The sequence below is a fragment of the Aulonocara sp. 'chitande type north' Nkhata Bay genome, linkage group LG11 (genome assembly GCF_057382095.1).
Source record: "Aulonocara sp. 'chitande type north' Nkhata Bay isolate Kocher_YH1m ecotype deep benthic linkage group LG11, A_spYH_male_GT1.1, whole genome shotgun sequence".
NCBI classification, from domain to species: Eukaryota; Metazoa; Chordata; class Actinopteri; order Cichliformes; family Cichlidae; genus Aulonocara; species Aulonocara sp. 'chitande type north' Nkhata Bay.
This window is the reverse complement of record NC_141354.1, coordinates 30,614,146-30,634,507: the sequence shown is the minus strand read 5'-3', so window position 1 is coordinate 30,634,507 and position 20,362 is coordinate 30,614,146. Positions and strand designations below refer to the sequence as shown.

The 20,362-nt window shown below is 40.2% G+C and overlaps 1 protein-coding gene across 1 annotated transcript; it reads left to right on the top strand.

Moving 5' to 3' along the window:
• Window positions 1-1,955: 1,955 nt before the first annotated feature.
• On the top strand, window positions 1,956-20,281 carry ankrd28b (ankyrin repeat domain 28b). Its single transcript, XM_086312048.1, has 28 exons — window positions 1,956-2,213; window positions 7,026-7,109; window positions 7,598-7,676; window positions 8,174-8,244; window positions 8,343-8,543; window positions 9,918-10,005; window positions 10,247-10,389; window positions 10,581-10,793; window positions 11,468-11,546; window positions 11,644-11,758; window positions 11,962-12,044; window positions 12,223-12,286; window positions 12,372-12,440; window positions 12,517-12,657; window positions 12,838-12,949; window positions 13,085-13,111; window positions 14,235-14,309; window positions 14,406-14,607; window positions 14,700-14,787; window positions 14,870-14,987; window positions 16,317-16,536; window positions 17,801-17,888; window positions 17,976-18,059; window positions 18,201-18,346; window positions 18,484-18,566; window positions 18,678-18,760; window positions 18,907-18,998; window positions 19,160-20,281. The coding sequence occupies exons 1-28, from the start codon at window positions 2,187-2,189 to the stop codon at window positions 19,441-19,443; spliced, it is 3,159 nt and encodes a 1,052-aa protein (XP_086168174.1). The 5' UTR covers window positions 1,956-2,186; the 3' UTR covers window positions 19,444-20,281.
• The last annotated feature ends 81 nt before the right edge of the window (window positions 20,282-20,362 follow it).

The window sequence follows — 20,362 nt, the reverse complement described above, 5'->3', positions numbered from 1 at the left end:
AAAGCATGCTGGAAATTGGGGAGGTATGTGTGTAAGCATCTGTTTTCTTCATTTATGCTTTTACTGTGTTTCTTCTCTTCCTAATTGAATTGGTGGGAACCTCCCCTCCGTCACAGCCCTGGCAGTGAGAAAGTACCCCCACTGGGGATACTTTGGCCTTTGGGAGGGCTTAGAGACAGATCCAGGAGGATTACCCCAAGCAAAGGTGACCAGTCTATATCCAAAATCATCCACATAGCTGCAACGGTGTTTTTTTTCCATCTCCCCCAACCTGTAAATCCACTGCACTGAAATGTGAAACTACCCCCAAAAGTCAGTGAACATAGCCCCCATTCTTTCACCAAAGCCCTGCTACCTTCATCACTAACTGGCTGTGCCATGCCGCTTTTTTTTTTTTGAAGTCCTAATGGATTGGTTGGATAGTAAACACTACGACCTCTTACACCTCTAGGCAAATGCCTGAATAGTGAAAGAGTTGCACTAAAAGCATATTAATGACACGATTTTCTCACAAAGAACAATTGCACTTTATAATCAGTACAAGTGTTATTAATCTTTTACTGTTGTAGAATACTATGAATTAGAATTAGTATTTATTGTTATTATTAATACATGAAATATAATTAGATTAGGTGCCTTACTTGCAGTGACAGTCATTTACACAATACAACATTGCATGTAACACATAACACTATTTTATTAGAACACCACCACACGTGTTGCATTAATGCACATCATAATGACTATTACATATGGTGCCATCAGGGCGTTTGATGCCCTGCTTGCTAGCAGATAGAAACTCCTCTTCATTCTGCTATTCTTGAAATGCTATGTACTCTGTGAACTATTGACTCTACCAGAAATGCCTAGAGCTATCCTCGCCTCTATGACAGAACCACAGAGTCAGTAAGGACACCATAAAGAGACAACTTTTGCATCCCTGCCCTTTTGTTTTGTGCTTCCTGTCATTCCTTGTTAGTCCTGTCTGTAGTGTCCTACCGGAAAAGAGGAAATGATGTAAATGTTGCATTCCACAAATGATTCAAATGTAAAAAACAAAACAAAACAAAAAAGGCAGCCTTGTCTTCAGGATTAATGATGCAGAGACTTGTTTTGTGTAAAAGGATTTTGTTGTCTAATCCTGTTAAAGCTCTAGGATCAGTAACACTTGTACATGAATAGGGGTGCTCTGAATATTTTTAACTAATGCAAAAGAAGGGCAGCCGACAAAAAATAATATTTAAATCACAAATCACTCCCCACCACCAAAACACATACATAAAATAAAATATTGTTTTAAATTGATTGCCATAAGCTAAAAGAGTTCCACTGCTTGTAGTTAAAAGGGAAGTCACTAGGTGGCCGTATTTCATCAAATTTCGGTGTTGGATCAGTAGACCTGAAACCCATTTCGCATTTTAGGACCGCCAGTAATTCACAGTTTTAATAAGTCAGTTTTAATAAATTTCAGATCTATTTTACTGTTGTCGCCGTAAAATAAATAGATAGTACTGTTTTGTGTTTGTGTTGTGTGTTTGCTTACCTTTTTAAAAAAAAAAAGTTTCCAGGAGGCCCCCGTCAGCCCGGAGAACTCGTATTACTGCTGTCAACACTTGACTCCCAGTGGCATCCATGGAGTTGCTGCAGCAGTTGCATGGTTGTCGCACTTGTGCAACTTCAGGATGAGTCACAGTTAGTAAATAGAAAAACATTCAGCTGTTCTCAAAACCACGTTATTCAGAGCAGTGCACCATGGGTAAATTACAATGTTAATAAATGTCACGTGGAATATAGAGTTTAAAATTGCTCCTTATAGAAAATATCTACACTTATAAGCGCTGAGGGCAGTGCAATATTCAACAAAGTGCGTCTGTGCTGTTACAGAATGCAGCTGGCAACAACCAATCAGCGATTCCCTTACTGACATCTAGAGCGCTCTTAGCCTATCGGATTGCGTCTTTTCGGCGAGGTGAAATATGGTGGCGGCAATGTTATGGAGTTTCCGCTACTCCTCTCGCTTTCATGCCATCAGGTTAGGAAGCTAGCTAGCGAGCGAGCTAAGCTAGAGTCACGCTAGGCCTCCAGCAAAACCAGCGGCAGAAGCAACCGAGATCACACGCTGCTGTTCGGAAGGAGACAAGTATTCCTTTATGAACCTGCATGAGAGCTGTTAAAATACCACAAATATGGTGGTTCTCAAAATTCGAGACCAGGTAAGTAATGGCTGGTGTTAGAGGTTTACCGTAAGTTTGAGCAAGTGGCCGGCTAATGTTAGCCTCGATTTCAGCGCTCACCAGCGCAATGTAATTCGAGTCTTTCGAGCCTGACTCTGAAACGGAAGCATTTCCTTAATCTAGAATTTGAATTGTCCTCGATGAGGTGAAAGCTGGCTGAAGTACTGCGTGTAACATTCGAAGCCCCGTTGTTGTTCCCATCACGTTTGCACTCCGACATGTACTTAAATGGCTGTTGAGTTAAAAAGCAGCTAATGATGTTGTATTTATTTCCAGCAATTAGCCCGAGCCTGCGTGAAATGCATCCAGCGACTCACTTGTGAAGTGACTAGTTAGCATATTGTGAGACAACAATGCTAAATTGTGTTTGTGCAGTCGCTTACGAGCAATTCTAGCGTTATTGATAAACAATAATTTCCTCTCTGTTGCTGTTACAGTGAGATTATTGTCATGACAGCCAAAGCGATCTGTTGATTGTGACATTACTGTGACAGCTAAACGTTTGTGGTTATATTTATGTTAGCAAAACCAACTAGTGATGTTTGTGGCAGCTGTAGGTTTAGAAAACCCTTAAATAACGATATAGTTTTTGTTCACTGATTCACCAAACTATGTTATTTGGTGTCACAGTGGGGCAGGATAATGGAGTGATTGGATCTGAGCGGAGCTTTGTGCTAGTTTGGTGACTTTATTGTTTTCAAGAGGATTTATAACACTGTTACAGTTAAGCTATGCCTGTAATCAGACCTCTTTAGTGTGTGCCCTTATAGAAAAACTCAAAAATATATAAAACAAGACAGTTTCTATTAGCTAGTATTCGCATACTCTATACCCATGTGTACCGCGTTACTGGGGGAAAATGCAGGTAAACTGCTGTGTAATGCTTTAATATATGAGGGCAATGGCAGTGTGACAGTAGACGTGTCATTTTAAACTCTGCAAAAAAAACACTTGACACCTACTTCGTGAAAACCAGAATAGCTCAGTGTTATCATTTTAAGGGTTTTGTTTTGCACATGCCTGCTATTCTGTGACATATGTACGCGCATGTGTCTTTTATGGTCTGTGTGTGCTTGAATGATCTGGGCTCCTGTGAGCCGGTGGAAGTTGCCAAAGAGCTGTCTCCATGGTGATGGTATTAACTAGCTTGGCTTGTATGAGGAGAGGAGGCACACAGTCCAGCAGTGAGAGAAGAGCATAGAAAATCTCCTACACCACCACCACTCATGCAGGACACGGAGAACTGAAAACAACAAAATGCAGATCTGTCCTTCTTTTTTGTTTTTAACATGGCGTAAATAGTGTTCGAACCACAAGAGTCTGCTTGTTGGCTGAATTTGTCCCCAGTAACTCTAACCTGCTTTGTGCCCTGCAGACATTCATGGGCATTATAATAACTAAACGAGTTCATTGTCCTTGTGTTTAAAAAAAAAAAAAAAGAAAGAAAGAAAGAAAAAGCCACTGTATGCTGCTTGCTTGCTCGCTTTTGAGATGGCAGTCGTGGTTGTACAAGTTTGTAATGTCGTGATTGCTTCAATATGTCGCTGGGAATAATCCACCCATGGCACCGCATATGTGTTGAATAGCTGTTGAGGGCTTATCCATAGCAGGGTGACCTTGATAGATTTAAAAAAAAAAATGAAATAACAACAATGACCCTTACAATGTTTGACATTTGGCTTATATGAAGTAAACTCAGCAATTTCCCTTACTTTATTGTATATCTTTTCTGTCAGGTAGAGGTATAAATTCTTGGTTCTGTATTTAACTTCATGAAGCATGAGTCACTAAAAGGCATCAGGAAGTAGTACTGCAAAACCAGATGATTGCAAGTATACGTAGTTGTGCTTGATTAATGTTTTAAAGTGGGTTGCTGAAGATGCACTTTCATAAACCAAATGTCTTTTGCACATACAAACTGCTTGCATGCACATTAACCTAATTGACTAGCTGGGCAGCCTGCTAAGTTGAATGATTGAATACTAATGAATGCATGTACCCTGTATATTGCATCATTTTACCTGTACAATGGAAAGCAAAGAGAGGAGTCATTAAGTTCAGTGTTTTTGTTTTCTCTCAGCTAGTAGACTTATTTGGTATGTTTTGAGTTATTTTAAGCCAAAATCTATTTCAGGCACGTAAAGGTTATGAGTACATAATAGTGGTGTGAGGATCGATACTAAAGTATTGATTCTGTCAATACCAGATATTTATGTTCTAGAATCCATGCTCATATTAAAATATCAATATTTTATTAATTTGGGGTAAATTAGGAGTTTATGATTAACAGGAACACAGTGGAAAGTAACTATATTATTAGGATTTTCTAAATGATTTGTAGGAACTACTCCTCCTTCCGCTTGTCATAGTGATGTGAAATACAGCTGTATAAATGCATCGCTCGCTCAGGTGATGATCGTAAGCAGAGTCATGCGTGGAGCCGTTTCAGCTCCACAAACAGCCAAGACGTGGTTTGTGACACAAAAGTAAATCATTACACGGAATATGATGATGAGTTTATGATGAGGCTAACTGAAGAAGAGGTGAGGGACAGGTGCTGCTAGGAAGTCCTTTGGTGCTACAGGCAGATACTTTCCAGGTACAGAGAGGGAAAATGTGGAGCTGTTGGTGATGTGTAACACTAAAAATACAATTCAAACATACATAAGATAGATAATAACATGTATCTAGGAAATGTTTCTCAGCTTTATTATTATTTTAAATCAGTCATATATGTTTTTAATTGTTAATTGAATCCTTTTAAAATGTAGGCATTGAATTTTCAGGCTTTTTTTTTGCCTTTTTTTTGCTTTTTTTTCTTATATATAATTCTTCATAATTGAATGATAAGAGCAAGAAGTCTGATGTCATGTATCCATTATGAAGGTATATTTTGAAAGACAATACTTTGGATTTTCTAAACACATTAAGTTTTTGTACAAAGTGTCTGTATTGGATCACAATCACCAATACCAGTCTGAATTTTACTTGGTAGCTGATCAGAAAGGAAATCAGTGGCATCGCACGTCACTAGTAGATAACGCAATGTTTCATGATGCAGGCAGCAGATTATTTTAAAAGCAGTTTCCTTCTCTCGGCCACTTCTTGTTCATGCATTTTGTTTTGCATATATGCTGTCTTATTCATTCAGGTTAAGATTTCTCACTTATAGTGTATTTCTTAGGAATATAGTTTTTAATTGGGGGTTCAGCTGTAACACTTTAAAATGTCAGGAATGCTCTGCCTGGAAGGGATCTCCTCCTCTCCACTGTTGTCCCTGTCCAACCCAGCCTCTTGCTACAGGGCATGCAGATGAAAACATCCTGATCAAAGACTCCAGTGTTTCCAAAATCTTTGCTCTGGTTTTAAAACGATCCAGTGTTGCTAAACATAAATGATATATTTTAGTCATATTACTTACCTAGGATTTGTTTTTGTTTTTTGGGTTATTCTTTTGTTTTTTCAATGATTTTATTTGAGCATTGCAAGCATTTCGTCTGTCTAAAATTACAGGAGTGGTTGACTCTTTCAAAAAACATAAAAAGACTGAAGCTAGCATCAGAAAGTGTTATCCAACATGAAGGGAATATTGTAACGCTGCATTCAAGACTCAGTTCTGTCATTTATGGTGTGGCAAACTCTAAATGCTGAGTTTGGCATTTAGAGTTTGGCTTGCACTGAAGTCATAGAAAGATACACAACACTGCCAGTTCTTCAAGTCAAAGTCAGTTTTATTATTCATAACTTTATTATGTAGAAGGCATAGTATAAATTATATTAAAGCATTTGTGCAATTATTAATATGTATAAAATGTGAAGGGTATAGCAGTTTTTTAAGCATAAGCAAAAATGTTTTTAAAGCCTATGTACACATAGCAAGTGTTTATACATAACTGGACAAGTGAGGAGTCATCAGTATGAAACTGAGAAAATGAGCATAGCAGCAATTTATTTTTATAAGGTGTTGCCAATTCAATGGCCAACATGTCTATTAGGTTGAAATTTATTGTGTGCACATGTTTTGTCACTTTTTAGAAACATCCCAAGTGTTATGATGGAAAAAATTCCATTATACACTCATGTTGAAAAACACACTGCTAGCACTCTGTCTACACGATGATCAACAAGAGAGATTTCTCAAAGAACTTTGGTTCATTTTTATGCCAAAACTTGCTCTTGTGATCATGTTGGATGTGGTGAATGAGAGGAGCTGTGTACTTTTATTTTTTTTCCTGTTTTTGATTCCTGGCTGTGTGAAAGTAAGCAGCACAGTTCTCATTTTGAGTACAAGGTTTGGGTCTGTCTTTTTTAATGTCTTCATTCAAAAACTGCGATGTTTATCTCTGCTAACATGGCATGTTTACTTATCAACAGACAGAAAGTGCAGAACGGTGTTTAAAAAGTGGCCTTGGCAGTCTGTGACATGCGGAGTCATCGTTTCATTGTTTGTCCTCTTTCTCCCAAAGAATAATGCTCTTTTACATTGCTTTCATTTGTGCTTTGTTGAATGCCAATATTTGGTCTTCAGATGAGTGTTGTGTATGTCCTGTGTTGCAAGCATGCTGAAGTCCTTAAGTTTAAGTTTGGCGGATTATTGGTTTTCTCAGATTTCAACAATACCCGTCAGACAGACAAGATTGTTACTCGCAGTTCATTGGGTTTGCTCTGTATGCAAATTGTAGTGATGGAAGCTGAGATGGTGTTACATGTCCACAAAGAAAAGTATCAAAATCATGATAATTTTGTCCTTTTTATTTATTGTGTGCTTTTTTTTTTTTCTTTCTTTTACAGCCTCCTTTGCTGAAAGCTATTTTCAATGTAGATCCTGATGAAGTACGTTCGCTTATATTCAAAAAAGAAGATGTGAATGCACAGGTAAGCCCAACAGTTACAAATATCTGCATCTGTTTCCTCATATTATTGTTATTTTTGGGGGGGGCCTAATGTGCAGTTGTCCTTGAAAGGCCTCGTGCAGCTCTTTCTTACAGATATTGTAGCATACAGAACAGCACTGCATGACCTGCCTCTTTTTTTTTTTTTTTCTTTACTGCATTCCTCGTCAATATTACATATTCAAGTGGTGGTGTTTGTTTCAAAATAAGGCTGTTTTGTACTCGCTCGTCCTTCACTGCAAGGCTTTTCTTTATTTTTATTTTTATTAATTTGTTAAAACCACAATGTGGTGTTTGTGTAAATATTTGTTCCTGTTAACACTACAGTGTTGCAAATGTTAAGGAAAATGTGTTTTTGTATTGCTACACCAGACCAATGCACATGTAATGAAGAGACAGATTGCAGTGTTTACTGCAAGTTGTTTTGTTTCTCTGTAATCTCAGCAGTTTCTTCCTGTTCACTTAATACAGGACAATGAGAAGCGAACTCCATTGCATGCTGCCGCCTATCTCGGAGATGCAGAAATTATAGAGCTGTTGATTCTATCTGGTATGTTTTCTTCTTAGTATTAATGCAATGATCACAAGAAAGTGCTTGAAGCCACAAATGCTGGGTGAATTTTGGATTGTAGAAATGAGAGTTTCACAGGTGTCTGGAGAGATTATCTAACAGTTTTTAATCAGAGAAAATAAGTCATGCTCTTAAAATGTGAAATATTAGAAATATTATAGATGTGCCTATAATTATCTTCCTAATGCTGGGAGCACATGACATACTGCTGTGTGTGTGTGTGTGTGTGTGTGTGTGTGTGTGTGTGTACATGTGTACATAATGGCACCTTTTAATAGCAAAGTGGAATACAAGCAATCATTCCTCTGCATACAGTATGATGAGATATTTGAAATGTCTCTACACCTCTTTCAGCCTTTTCTGAACTTTTCTAATTTAGTCTCTTCAAAAACTGTTGAATACCTTCTTGTCGAAACGTTGCACCATATGCAGCAAAACCATATGAGTTTAAATAGCCTTTGCTTCTTCACTTCTAGGTGCAAGAGTAAATGCCAAAGATAACAAGTGGCTCACTCCCCTGCACCGAGCTGTGGCCTCCTGCAGTGAGGTATGTGAATTTTCCCTTTGTTCTCTGTCATACACACTACAAGACACAGGTTTGCATATCCAAACAATGTAAACCTACTTGTTGTTTTTTCTTCGCAGGATGCTGTCCAGGTGTTGCTGAAACACTCGGCTGATGTAAATGCCCGAGACAAAAACTGGCAGACGCCACTTCACATCGCCGCCGCCAATAAGGCGGTCCGCTGCGCCGAAGCCCTAGTGCCACTACTCAGCAATGTGAATGTGTCAGACAGAGCAGGCCGCACCGCGCTGCACCATGCAGCCTTCAGCGGTCATCTGGAGGTAAATTTAAACCCTAAGACATTGTTAGATTAAACTGTGCTTAAGGAGGCACTTTAACATCTTTGGAATCGATGTGGTTGCGCGTTAATGAATTGAAATAGCAGCTGAACGTTTGGTATCAGCTTTCTTAAGGAGCAGAGTGTTAATGTAGAGGGTTGGTGAGGTTTTGTGGTTGTAAAGTGTGCAATGTCTTTGAGTATAACCTCTTCAGTAATCCTCATATTGATTGATTTAAATTGCTGTGTGCTACATAGATTGTTTTTGCTGGCAAACTGTCAGAGTATGCTAGCATTACTGGGTGTGTTTACCTGACTGTTATTAGAAGTTCCCGATCTCTTTCTAAGAAGTGTTTCTGCTTGCCTCAAGAATGATTAAACACTGGTGGGCACTCTGCCATGCAGTGCAGAATAATGGTCACATTATTTGCCCATTTAACAAGTGTTAGTTGAGACAAGCAACATCCACATATAGGTCTGCTGAATTTTAGTAGTGCATGACTAACCGACCCGACCGTTTGATCCCGGATTCAGTTGCGCAAAATCTGGTCCAGTCATCCAAATGCTTCCTGACATCAGGGCACCCTCTTAAGTTAAAGAGGGCAGCTTTTCAATGTTTAATGAGCCAGCTACATTGAATTAAAGAGCACAAACTGCATTTTCAGACATGGCTTAAGACTGAGTGGGCTCTCTGCATGCAGTCATAAATTGTGGTCGCATACTTAAGGGTGCTGGATGCACAGATAGTGCTTGACCAATCATGTGTCTGGATGCAAATTACCCATTGTAATCTTGTACTTGCATGCAAATTAGCTATCTTAAAAGTGAATTATCAAAAATTCATGCAAATGAATGCAAGTGCATACAAGCTATTTGGAGCATCTTTTAGGTATACAGTGGATTCAAGTTAAGCATATAAATATGAAAAAGGTGAGTCTATGGAGGTATGCTCCAAGAGAAGAATGCCACACTACTGGCTGTACAAGACAGGATATTTGGAAATGCATGTTTTCTTGTTTAATCTTAATTATATTTGTTCGGTTGGCATACCTGCACAGAATCTGTGCAAAAGGGTGACAAGGTTTCACCACTCATGTTTGCTCAGCAAGTTAAAAAAATAACTTTAGAAACCCCTGCAGGTTCAAATAATTTCTATTATATTAAAGTGAAGATACGCATACATTGACAAGACAATTGATCCAAGAGCGCTAAGATAAAGTCACTGAACTCGTATGTCTAATATGTAAACACTGCATGCAGTGTATATAAGTTGCTACATTTATTGCAAATGGTAGATAGGTAGGTTGATGTTGCAGCGTCCCCTGATGTTTTTTCTCATCCCCTGTTTGTTTTTTTTTTGTTTTTTTGCTACTTTTAGATGGTGAGACTCTTGCTCTCCAGAGGGGCCAACATCAATGCTTTTGACAAGAAGGACCGCCGTGCGATACACTGGGCCGCCTACATGGGTAAAAAATAATGCAGCCATAGAGATTTTTACGTTTTGGTATTTGTTCATTTTTATGCAACTTTAGACATTCCTTTCTTCTTGTGGTCAATATTAACTTAAATGGCAGAATTTTATTTGAATAAAAATCATCTGTTAAAATGTTTTTAAATGTTTACATTAGAGTAGATGCCATATGAACAAAAAACATGTCTAATATCTTTGTGTAAGCATTATGTAATTAAATCTCTTTTTATCTTCAGGACACATAGAAGTGGTGAAGCTGCTGGCATCACATGGAGCTGAGGTGGCCTGCAAAGATAAGAAATCTTACACCCCCCTACATGCGGCAGCCTCTAGTGGAATGATCAGCGTTGTTAAATACCTCCTGGACTTGGGGGTGGATGTAGGTTCCACCCACAAGCTTTTTGCCATCGCACTGTAGACACTGCTATACTGTATGAGCTCAACAGGAGAGATATTTTTCAGTGGTGTCTCTAAATTGTGTGTTACAACTGTTCTAACTGTAACTGTTCTTTTATTTGTAGCACTTTATTCTAATTGTTTTAATTGCCTGCTGTTTTCCTGACTTTCTAGATCAATGAGCCCAATGCATATGGCAACACACCCCTCCACGTGGCCTGCTACAACGGGCAAGATGTGGTTGTGAACGAGCTCATAGACTGTGGAGCCAACGTCAACCAGGTGAACGAGAAGGGCTTTGCCCCTCTGCATTTCACCGCCGCCTCGCGTCACGGAGCACTCTGCCTGGAGCTTCTGGTTTGCAATGGGGCAGATGTCAACATTAAAGTGAGTAAAAACCAGGCAAAGCTTGTTATTAAACAACTAAGTATTTACATATATTTTTAGATATAACTTGTAACGACCACCATTTTCTTTGTGAGTATTTATTACATGGCATGCTGCGGGGAAAAGCCTGTTGTAACCTTTGAGTCTAAGGTTTATTTTGAGCACCTGACGGCTCCTTTTGGCCTCCCATCCGTAAACTCTCTCCATACTCTTTCACATGATTCTTGCGTAGGTGGTAGAGGTTTGTCGTGTGTGAGTTTGTGCTGGGGACCGGTTTGCGGCATAATTTGCATAGTACAGTTTTCTGGTCTGTGTCAGATTTTTCATAACCAAACCATTTCCATGCTACAGAGGTAGCCCCTAGTTTAGTATTTCTGTTTGGAGCTACCTGGTTCTGCCTCATCTTCGCTGGCCATGCTGGTATTTTCTGTACCTGCATTCACTTGGTGGCCATCCAAACAATGAAAAAATGCGACACCACAAATTAAACGATAGCGTATAAAATCGCACAGCCCTAACGTCTTGCTTCCTTGTGTGTAAACGTGTATTATTGTGCCTGCTTCCTACATGTGATAGGTCTTCTCATTGTTTGAGGGAAGCTGATTGACTTGGGGATTAAACTTTACTGTAAAAAGGCATAACTTGTCAGATAATAAGTTTTTGTTTCAATTCAGAGTAAAGATGGGAAGACTCCACTCCACATGACAGCGATCCATGGGAGGTTCTCGAGGTCTCAAGCAATCATTGAGAAAGGTGAGCTGTTTCTCATGCTGGACCCAGAAGCAAAAACTGCTTTTTAGTGTAACAGAGGCTAAATGCTTGCTTTGATTTTTGTTTTTTCCCCCTAAAGGTGCGGAGATTGACTGTGAAGACAAGAACGGAAATACACCACTACACATTGCCGCTCGATACGGCCACGAACTCCTCATTAACACTCTCATCTCCAACAGAGCTGACACAGCTAAGTACGTGAGCCTTTCTGTTGATTTTTCAGTCAAGTCTTAGAACATATATTGAAGAGCCTTCCTTCTGAAAGCACACATGTAGTATCTGTTGTGTAACTCATATAAATGGTAATGTGCTAGTAATAGTCATTTTTTTATTCCCACATTAGCAACATTGTTGTGTACTGTTTGTATGATACAAAGTTTTTTGTTTTTTCATTCAGACGAGGAATCCATGGCATGTTCCCACTGCATTTAGCTGCTCTCAGTGGCTTCTCTGACTGCTGCAGAAAGCTCCTGTCTTCAGGTGAACGGCACTCATGCCCTGTCACAGCCTTCAGTGCAACGTGACACAAAGCTCACGTTTAAGTAGTTTAGAAATTCCTGACAGGAAAAAAAGTACAAAAATATATCATGTGCAATGTAAAACATTTTATAATATATCCTGAATGTGTCTCCTTCATAATCACCTTTACCCTGTGCAGGCTTTGATATTGATACTCCTGATGACTTTGGGAGGACCTGTTTACATGCTGCAGCTGCTGGAGGGTCAGTACACGATGGCTGAATATCGCCTTTAGTATTAAAGTATTGTGTAATTTTTAATCAAGTGACTGTCTGTCTAACCCCTCAGAAACCTGGAATGTCTAAATCTTCTCCTCAACACTGGGGCCGACTTCAACAGAAAGGACAGCTTTGGCAGGTTTGTAGTATTTATTGGTGGATTTGGATCAAGAGTCAAATTTGAACAGGGAACTGAGCTGTGTTTGCTTTTCCAGGACCCCTCTGCACTACGCTGCTGCCAATTGTAACTACCAGTGCCTGTTTGCTCTGGTGGGGTCTGGGGCCAGCGTCAATGACCTAGACGAGCGGGGCTGCACTCCTCTCCACTACGCCGCTGCGTCTGACACAGATGGAAAGTCAGTAAATTCTCTCTATTAAAAATGGTGGATGTTGTGTGGGAGGTGGTTCATGTTTGTAGTTTTTCACAGATAAAAGTAAAAATAACCACCTGCATTATCCATTATGCTGAGTAGTGGTTTAGGACTAGAAGCCAACATGTTGTTTCCTTGACTACAGCGCTTTTGTTGTGTCTGCAGGTGCCTGGAATATTTACTGAGAAATGATGCAAATCCAGGGATCCGGGACAATCAGGGCTACAATGCTGTGCACTACGCCTCAGCGTATGGACATCGCCTTTGTCTGGAGCTGGTAAGAACTTCAATCCAGAGTACATGACACTTAACAGCCACCATGTCCCTGTTTTCATATTTGTGTTTTGTGGAATTCTGCTTAAAGAATTGCCTGTTTTTTGTTTGTTTGTGTTTTTTTCCTGTTCTTTAACAGATTGCAAGTGAAACACCCCTAGATGTGGTAAGTTGATTTTTAGTTCTTTAGTTCTTCTTTTTAGGCTCTTGAAGACATTTCACCTCTTGTCTGAGAGGATTCTTCAGTTATAACAGTGAAGAATCCTATCATGGGGATTATGAGCTATTCAGCCCCTAGTGGTGCTTTCACCTTGGACTTAGTCCAGAGAGTTGTTGTCATCATTATTACGTTATTGGGGTTGCACATTTCAACATGTGAGTGAGTGAATCACCTGGGAGGGGATCTCAAAAGTGTGTTATAGTTGGTGTTTTAGGCAACCACCTGTTCTGAAATGGTTGTTCTGTTTGGGCATAGATGACTTCTTTTACTCCTCCTTGAATCGTCTGTGTTCTCTGGATGACGTCTTGGTTCTCCCCTGGTGAATGTCTGACATTTTGTCTCATGCCTCTTTGCTGATAACTAAAAGTACTCTGTTAATGTGTGCGTTCCTTTTTCTTTTACCTTGGAGGGAACGTTTTCTGTATAGTTGTGTAAGCTTCTGATAACCCTAAGTTTGTGTTCCACTGGGTGGTGGGACTCAGAGTTTATGGTGGGTTTCTGGTAAATTTCAGTGTTCAGGCTACTATCTCCCTCGGTTGAATGGTAACCTGTTTTTTTTTGGTGTCCTTGATGTTTTTATCCCTTTAGTTGATAGATTTTTTTTAAATTTAATTTCTTGAGTTCGTAGAAGAGAAGAAGCCTCACAACTGAGGAGTCTCTTCATAAAACTAGCAAGAAGTACCACAAAACTCTATGACTGAGGCCTTATTTTCTGGACCTGTGAGTCTGGTTGAGTCCAAGTGATGGAATTTTTTTCATTAGTCAGTGAGCACAAGGGTCCCTACAGATGTTCGTTTGTGATCGCCCAAACTCATCTGCAGAAACATTTTCATTACAATACAAAAGCCCCAAGCAACAGATTTCAGCCAAACTTCAAAGACGTATAACAGGAAGGATTTTTCTGCTGTGATGTCTCCAGCTGTCTGTAACTCTGTCTATAACAGAGTATAATCAAGGCTTGACATATTTTTTTGTAGTTTTTATGTATATAAAATAGGGCACAGAGTCATGCAGTAGGAAAGGAAACAATATCTGAATCAGGTTCTCATGTGTGTCTTGGCTTATTCAGCTAATGGAAACCTCAGGGACAGACATCCTGAACGACGCGGATGTCAGAGCCCCTGTCAGCCCCCTGCATCTTGCTGTGAGTAATTTGAAACACTTGGTTTTATCCTTCTGGTGAGCAGTACATGTCACCAGCGTCAGCAGTAACTTTATAATGGGGGAATCCACCTTTCAGGCATACCATGGTCACCATCAAGCTATGGAGGTTCTGGTGCAGTCTCTGCTGGATCTGGATGTGAGAAACAGCCAAGGGCGCACACCCCTGGACCTGGCTGCCTTCAAAGGGCATGTGGAGTGTGTGGATGTCCTAATCAACCAGGGAGCCTCCATCTTGGTGAAAGATTACACCTTGAAGCGAACACCTATACATGCTGCAGGTATGTTAGACGTGGAGTTACAAATAAAATTTCCTGAACCTGAAAATTCAGACCCAAATACAACATAAGTAATAAGTTAATCTTTCCCGCAGCTACCAATGGTCACTCAGAGTGTTTACGTTTGCTCATTGGAAATGCTGATCTTCAAAGTGCAGTAGACATTCAAGATGGGAATGGACAGTAAGTTAAATGAAAATCTTTTTATTTTATTTCCATTCTTATTCTAAAGTCATTGCTAACATTATTGCCTCATATCTCCTAGAACCCCTCTCATGCTTGCGGTCCTGAGTGGACACACAGATTGTGTGTATTCTCTGCTAAATAAAGGAGCCAATGTAGAAGCCAAAGACAAATGGGGCAGGACAGCCCTGCACAGAGGAGTAAGTAAATGTCATTATTTTTGCTCATATTTCTGTGCATAACTTTATTCACAGTTTTCAGTATGGATACCTAAATCTTGCTACCACTATCAGAATTTACATGTGTATTTCTTGGCCTTTGTGGAATGAGTGTGTCTTTCAAATATCGCAACAACACAATAATCACAACAGTTTTTTTGTTTTGTTTTTTGTTTTTTACTGTGTTGCAAGGCACATTTCACTTATTGCCAACCAACCAGCATGTCAGACATGTAGTCCAGTCTCGCTTTTCGAAATATTGCTTGTCAACATCCTCATTTTCTCCTGATTAGATAGTTGCAAGTCATTGTGTACATGCCTAAATGATGCGGCAGTATCTACAGTTGGTACAAAACAGCAGCAAGTATATTCACACTAATCACAGGGAACACATCACTCACAGAACGACAGTAACTTCCCATTTGCTTCAGAATCCCAAGATTTTGGCTCTACTTGATACGTTAGAGCTCCTAATACCTCATACCACCCCTAGACCCTTCAGAATCAGTTGCTGTTACATATTTTACAGTTAAGGCTTAAAACAAATGGTAAACTGTTTTAGCCCAGTTCTGTGGAACAAACTTCCTCTCGCAATTCTATCAGCACAATCATTTCCCCATTTAGAAATAAATAAACGAACTTCAGGAAAGTATGGACTGGCTTTTACATGTTGTTTTCTTACATTTTTACTTTTGCTTTCTTTGTCTATTGCTTGTATATCTTCTTTATTCATTAATGTTATGCTTTTTGGAATGTTTTAGTACTAATATTTTTTGTAAGTTATATAAAGGACCTTGTGTGATTTTCCATAATGTATGGGTTTACACATTTAGTTGGCAAGCGAAAGGTCGATAGTTGAATTCCAGTCTGAGACGCAAAACTCTACCCAGTATGACTTTACAACACTCCTACTGTGCCAGCTTTCTACACAAATATGCTCTATTTGGACAACAGACATGCCAGCATATATTGAAAAGAAAACCTTGCCATCAAGGCAACGTAGGCATCATGTTAGGAATCGATGTGGAAATATTCTGCTTTGGGATGCCCAAAAGGCAGTCAAGATACTGAAAGTAAAAAGAGGCTGACTTCTACTATAGTGCAGTGACCCAACGTAGACCCTCAAAATGTACAATAAACAACTTAAAGAAAAAGAAGCAACACTCATGGAGGAAATATTGTGAAAACTGGGTAGTGCTGCGAGTATCTGAGAGGTTTCTCTGAAACCTTGTTTTTTTTTTTTTCTACATATTGTATGTTGTCATTCAGGATGTAAGCCAGTCATTGGTAAAACCTGTTTTCTGTTCTCAGGCGGTGACTGGCCATGAGGAATGTGTGGAAGCTTTGCTTCAGCACAGCGCCAGCTTCCTGGTGCGAGACTGTAAAGGGCGCACACCGATCCACCTGGCAGCGGCGTGTGGACACATAGGGGTACTGGGAGGCCTTCTGCATGCTGCCCAATCAGTGGAAACACTCCCTGTCTTAACAGACAACCAAGGCTACACCCCACTGCACTGGGCCTGCTACAATGGTACAGAGAAGAGGGCTTTGATGACATTCCGTGTAGATAAAGACATTTACATGTGATGGTTAGAACATGCAAGCCTGCCACTAAGTGCAGTAGATTAGTATAATGAAGCACCCAAGTAAATGTGGTTGGAATATAGCCAAGCACATCTTTTCCATGTTTATTGCTTGCTCATCATACAGATGGCGACAGAATTATTAGTCCCGTCTTTAAACATTTTGTGTTTCCCAGGTGCTGTTAAACAAAGAAAGGAATTTTTCTTTTATAGTTTTTTCAAGCATCCAAGTTGTTTTTTTTGGATGCCTACATTATTTTACTTTGCACACAGAGATTAAATGATTTCACAAAAACTAAGACGGTTAAAATTATTAGCCTCCGTGATGCTTCTTTCCCCGAACACAAACAGTGTCTCTGTGGACCGAGAGCTCTGATTTAGTCTCATCTGACCAAAGGACACACTTCCAGTATGCATACTCTTTCTCCAAGTTGTCCTTAGCATACTTCAGTCTGGCTTTTCTTGGTGTGCAATCTCACAGTCCATTCCTTTGCATGGTTCTAGTGATTCTCTTCTGAGCGTATAATTCCCAGCTTAGCTAAAACATTCACTCATGTTTTGGCAGTTGCTAAGGGGTCTTTAGACACATCTCTCACCAGTTTCCTTTTCAGAGATTTTGAAATCTTTTGCTTCCTACCTCTGCCAGACTTTTTCTGTCCTGTGTGGCTCTCTTTGAATTTCTTATTGATGCTTCTCACTCCAGTTCTCAGTACTTGGAAATGATGTGATAACTTTGTATATCCTTCCTCTGCTTTGTGAGCATCAACAATTCTTTTCCTCAAGTCTAAACTGATTTGTTTTGGTTTTGGTATTATGCTTTCTCAAACTCAAACTCTTGCTGAAGTTTTTTTTGTACTGTGCTCAAAGCTGCTCAAAGCTTGTAAATTAAAGGACATCATTCCACGGCAGTGATTCGTGCTATGGCTCAGTTAAAACAAAAAAAGTGAAATAATTATGCAGCACAAATAGAAATCCTTCATGCTTTCTAAAGAAAACTAGTATGTTAAGAAATGCTATGTTGAAATTTCTGTTTTTCTGTTAAAAATGGCACTTGGGAAGCTTTTGACCCGAACTTTGCATTTCATAGGGGGACTAATACAGTCTTCCTCGTTGGCACAGGTCTCTTATGCACACCCTTAGGCTAGTTTTGACACATCCTGGTCATTATTGCTATGTTAATGCTGTAACTAGCTAATGTTTTCATTCTTGCAGGTCACGATACGTGTGTGGAGGTTTTGCTGGAGCAAGAGGTTTTCCACAAGGCTGATGGCAATTCTTTCAGCCCCCTCCACTGTGCTGTGTAAGACCTAGAGCTGCTTTCTCTCGATCAATTTGTGTAAGGACGGAGCATCTACCAGATTAAATAGTGCTGTTTTTTATTCCTTAGGATCCATGACAACGAAGGTGCTGCTGAGATGCTGATAGACACACTGGGCCCTGCAATTGTGAATTCCAAAGACAGTAAAAACAGGCATGTATGATGTTACAAGAAAAATATTAATTCAAGCCTGAATAGAATTGTAAAGCACCTGATTCTGGGAACGAGCGTAAGGAAGTGAAGGGTCATATCACTGAATAAATACTGAGCTTTGCTTTGATGTTGCACGTGCAGGACCCCGCTCCACGCCGCAGCCTTCACTGACCACGTGGAGTGTCTCCAGCTGCTGCTGAGCCACAACGCTCAGGTCAACAGTGTCGACGCCGTGGGGAAGACACCGCTCATGATGGCTGCTGAGAACGGCCAGACCAACGCTGTCGGTACGAAGGCTTTAACTATTACCCTGGCAAATATCACAGCGGGACATAATAATCAAGTGGAGGATTGAATTAATAAACTGTGCTTTATTGAATTAACTTCATTTTGTTTTTCCTGTGTTTGATCATGTCACCATTAGAGGTGCTGGTGAGCAGTGCAAAAGCAGATCTCACTCTACAAGATGCTGCAAAGAACACTGCACTACACCTGGCCTGCAGTAAGGTGTGTAGTACCATATGCTCTTAGTATGCACAGTGTCTTGCCGAAGTGTTTAAATATGAGAAAGGATGAGCATTTACCACTCTGTGTGGCTCTTTTTATACCCATCCATAGGGACATGAAACCAGTGCCTTGTTGATATTGGAGAAGATTACAGACAGAAACCTCATAAATGCCACTAATGCCGCCTTACAGACGTACGTATCACTCATATCATATTAGTACCTCGCTTGTTAGTGCATTATTGTTAATAACTGAATTCTTAATGTCAAAATGTACAAAACAAATTAGTAAGTGTTGACTAGCTTGTCACCGATTTCAAAGATTTATCTTGTCTTTTAAGGCCTCTACACGTGGCTGCAAGAAATGGCCTGACTGTGGTAGTGCAAGAGCTGCTTGCAAAGGGAGCCAGTGTCCTTGCAGTTGATGAAAATGGTAAATTCACTGTAGTTTTTTTTAAATTATTATTATTTTTGTCTTACTTCTGGGTTTTGGTGTGCATCCTTGGGCACAGCAGGATTAGAAGCTGACTGCAAATGTTTTCTTTGCATTAATTTTATGGAGCATAAAATATTGTTGTGTTGTTATTTCCTCAGGTTACACGCCCGCCTTGGCTTGTGCCCCCAACAAAGATGTGGCAGACTGCCTAGCCCTCATCCTGGCCACCATGATGCCTGTGTCTCCCTGCACCCCGGCACCAACCCTCCCATTCAGTGCCATTAACCATTACACTACCAGCCCCTCTAAGAGCGTCACCTTCGACAGCCTGCCCGTGCTGCGTGGCGAGCACAGCTCATACTGCAGCTTCAACAACATCAGCCACCACGACGGCTTCTACAAAGACGAGGAGCTCAACGACTCTGATTCAGAGACGTACTGAAGGAAGGGCGAAAGTGATAAATGCATAAACACACACTGTGTCTTAAAAATCATCCACCATGAGTTTGGGAGGGCAGAATGAGACACAAGCCCCCACAGGAGCCTTAAGAGTCCCCCTCACCCCACCCCACCCCTTCATCACCACCACCACCAGAGAGCGAGCAAGTGAGGGAGGAGGTTCAGCAGGCTGGCCAACGCTCATCACCACCTCATCCAGCACTAGGTGTCCTTTCAACTAATACTGGACCTCAGTGACCACTGCTTTACCAACATGGACTTCTTGAGTGCTAAAACCTGGACTCGTTTGGTAGACGGCAACCTTTCTAAGGCAATAACATGCTGTAGACTGGTGGTTGCACATCACAGAGAGCTAAACCAACAGGGACCAAGAGACATGGATACATTTTAACCCAGTTTTAACTGTGCAAATGAGACTGAGAAGGCTTGGGTTCATCGGCGGTTCGCTGTTTCTGTGTGTGTGTGTGTGTGTGTGTGTGTGCGCGCGCGCGTGTGTTTGGAGGGGTGGGGGGGGTTCATGGGTTTATATCCGCACACTACACCCTTCAGAATGCACTTGTCCTTCAAGTCTGTAAAAGTCATACTGGGGGAAAAGATCATTTATTTTTTGAGATCAAATTTTTATTAAACCCATTTTTCATGTCTTAAATTCCTTATCCTCTAGAGGAAAACAAAAAAAAGTCAGGTTTTAATGATCTGAGTAATTTCAAAAAATTTGATATGTGCACCGGTTAATTATTAGGTCGAGCAACCTTAATTTTGTACATTGACTTGTCCATTGCGGTTTAGTCTTTGAAGAATAAATTATTTGTGTACTTCTGGTCCCTTTTTATGTGTTCATTTTGTGCCTTCATTAGTTACTGAGAAAGGATGGGTTTGTAGAGGCAGCTGTGAAAGTACAG

What these genes read in the sequence shown, in the direction of transcription:
- ankrd28b (XM_086312048.1), top strand. Translation starts at nt 2,187, where the DNA reads ATGGTGGTTCTCAAAATTCGAGACCAG. An exon ending in AGAGCTGTTGATTCTATCTG is followed by an intron (nt 7,677 to 8,173) that starts GTATGTTTTCTT and finishes CTTCACTTCTAG; the next exon opens with GTGCAAGAGTAAATGCCAAA. An exon ending in CTGTGGCCTCCTGCAGTGAG is followed by an intron (nt 8,245 to 8,342) that starts GTATGTGAATTT and finishes TTTTCTTCGCAG; the next exon opens with GATGCTGTCCAGGTGTTGCT.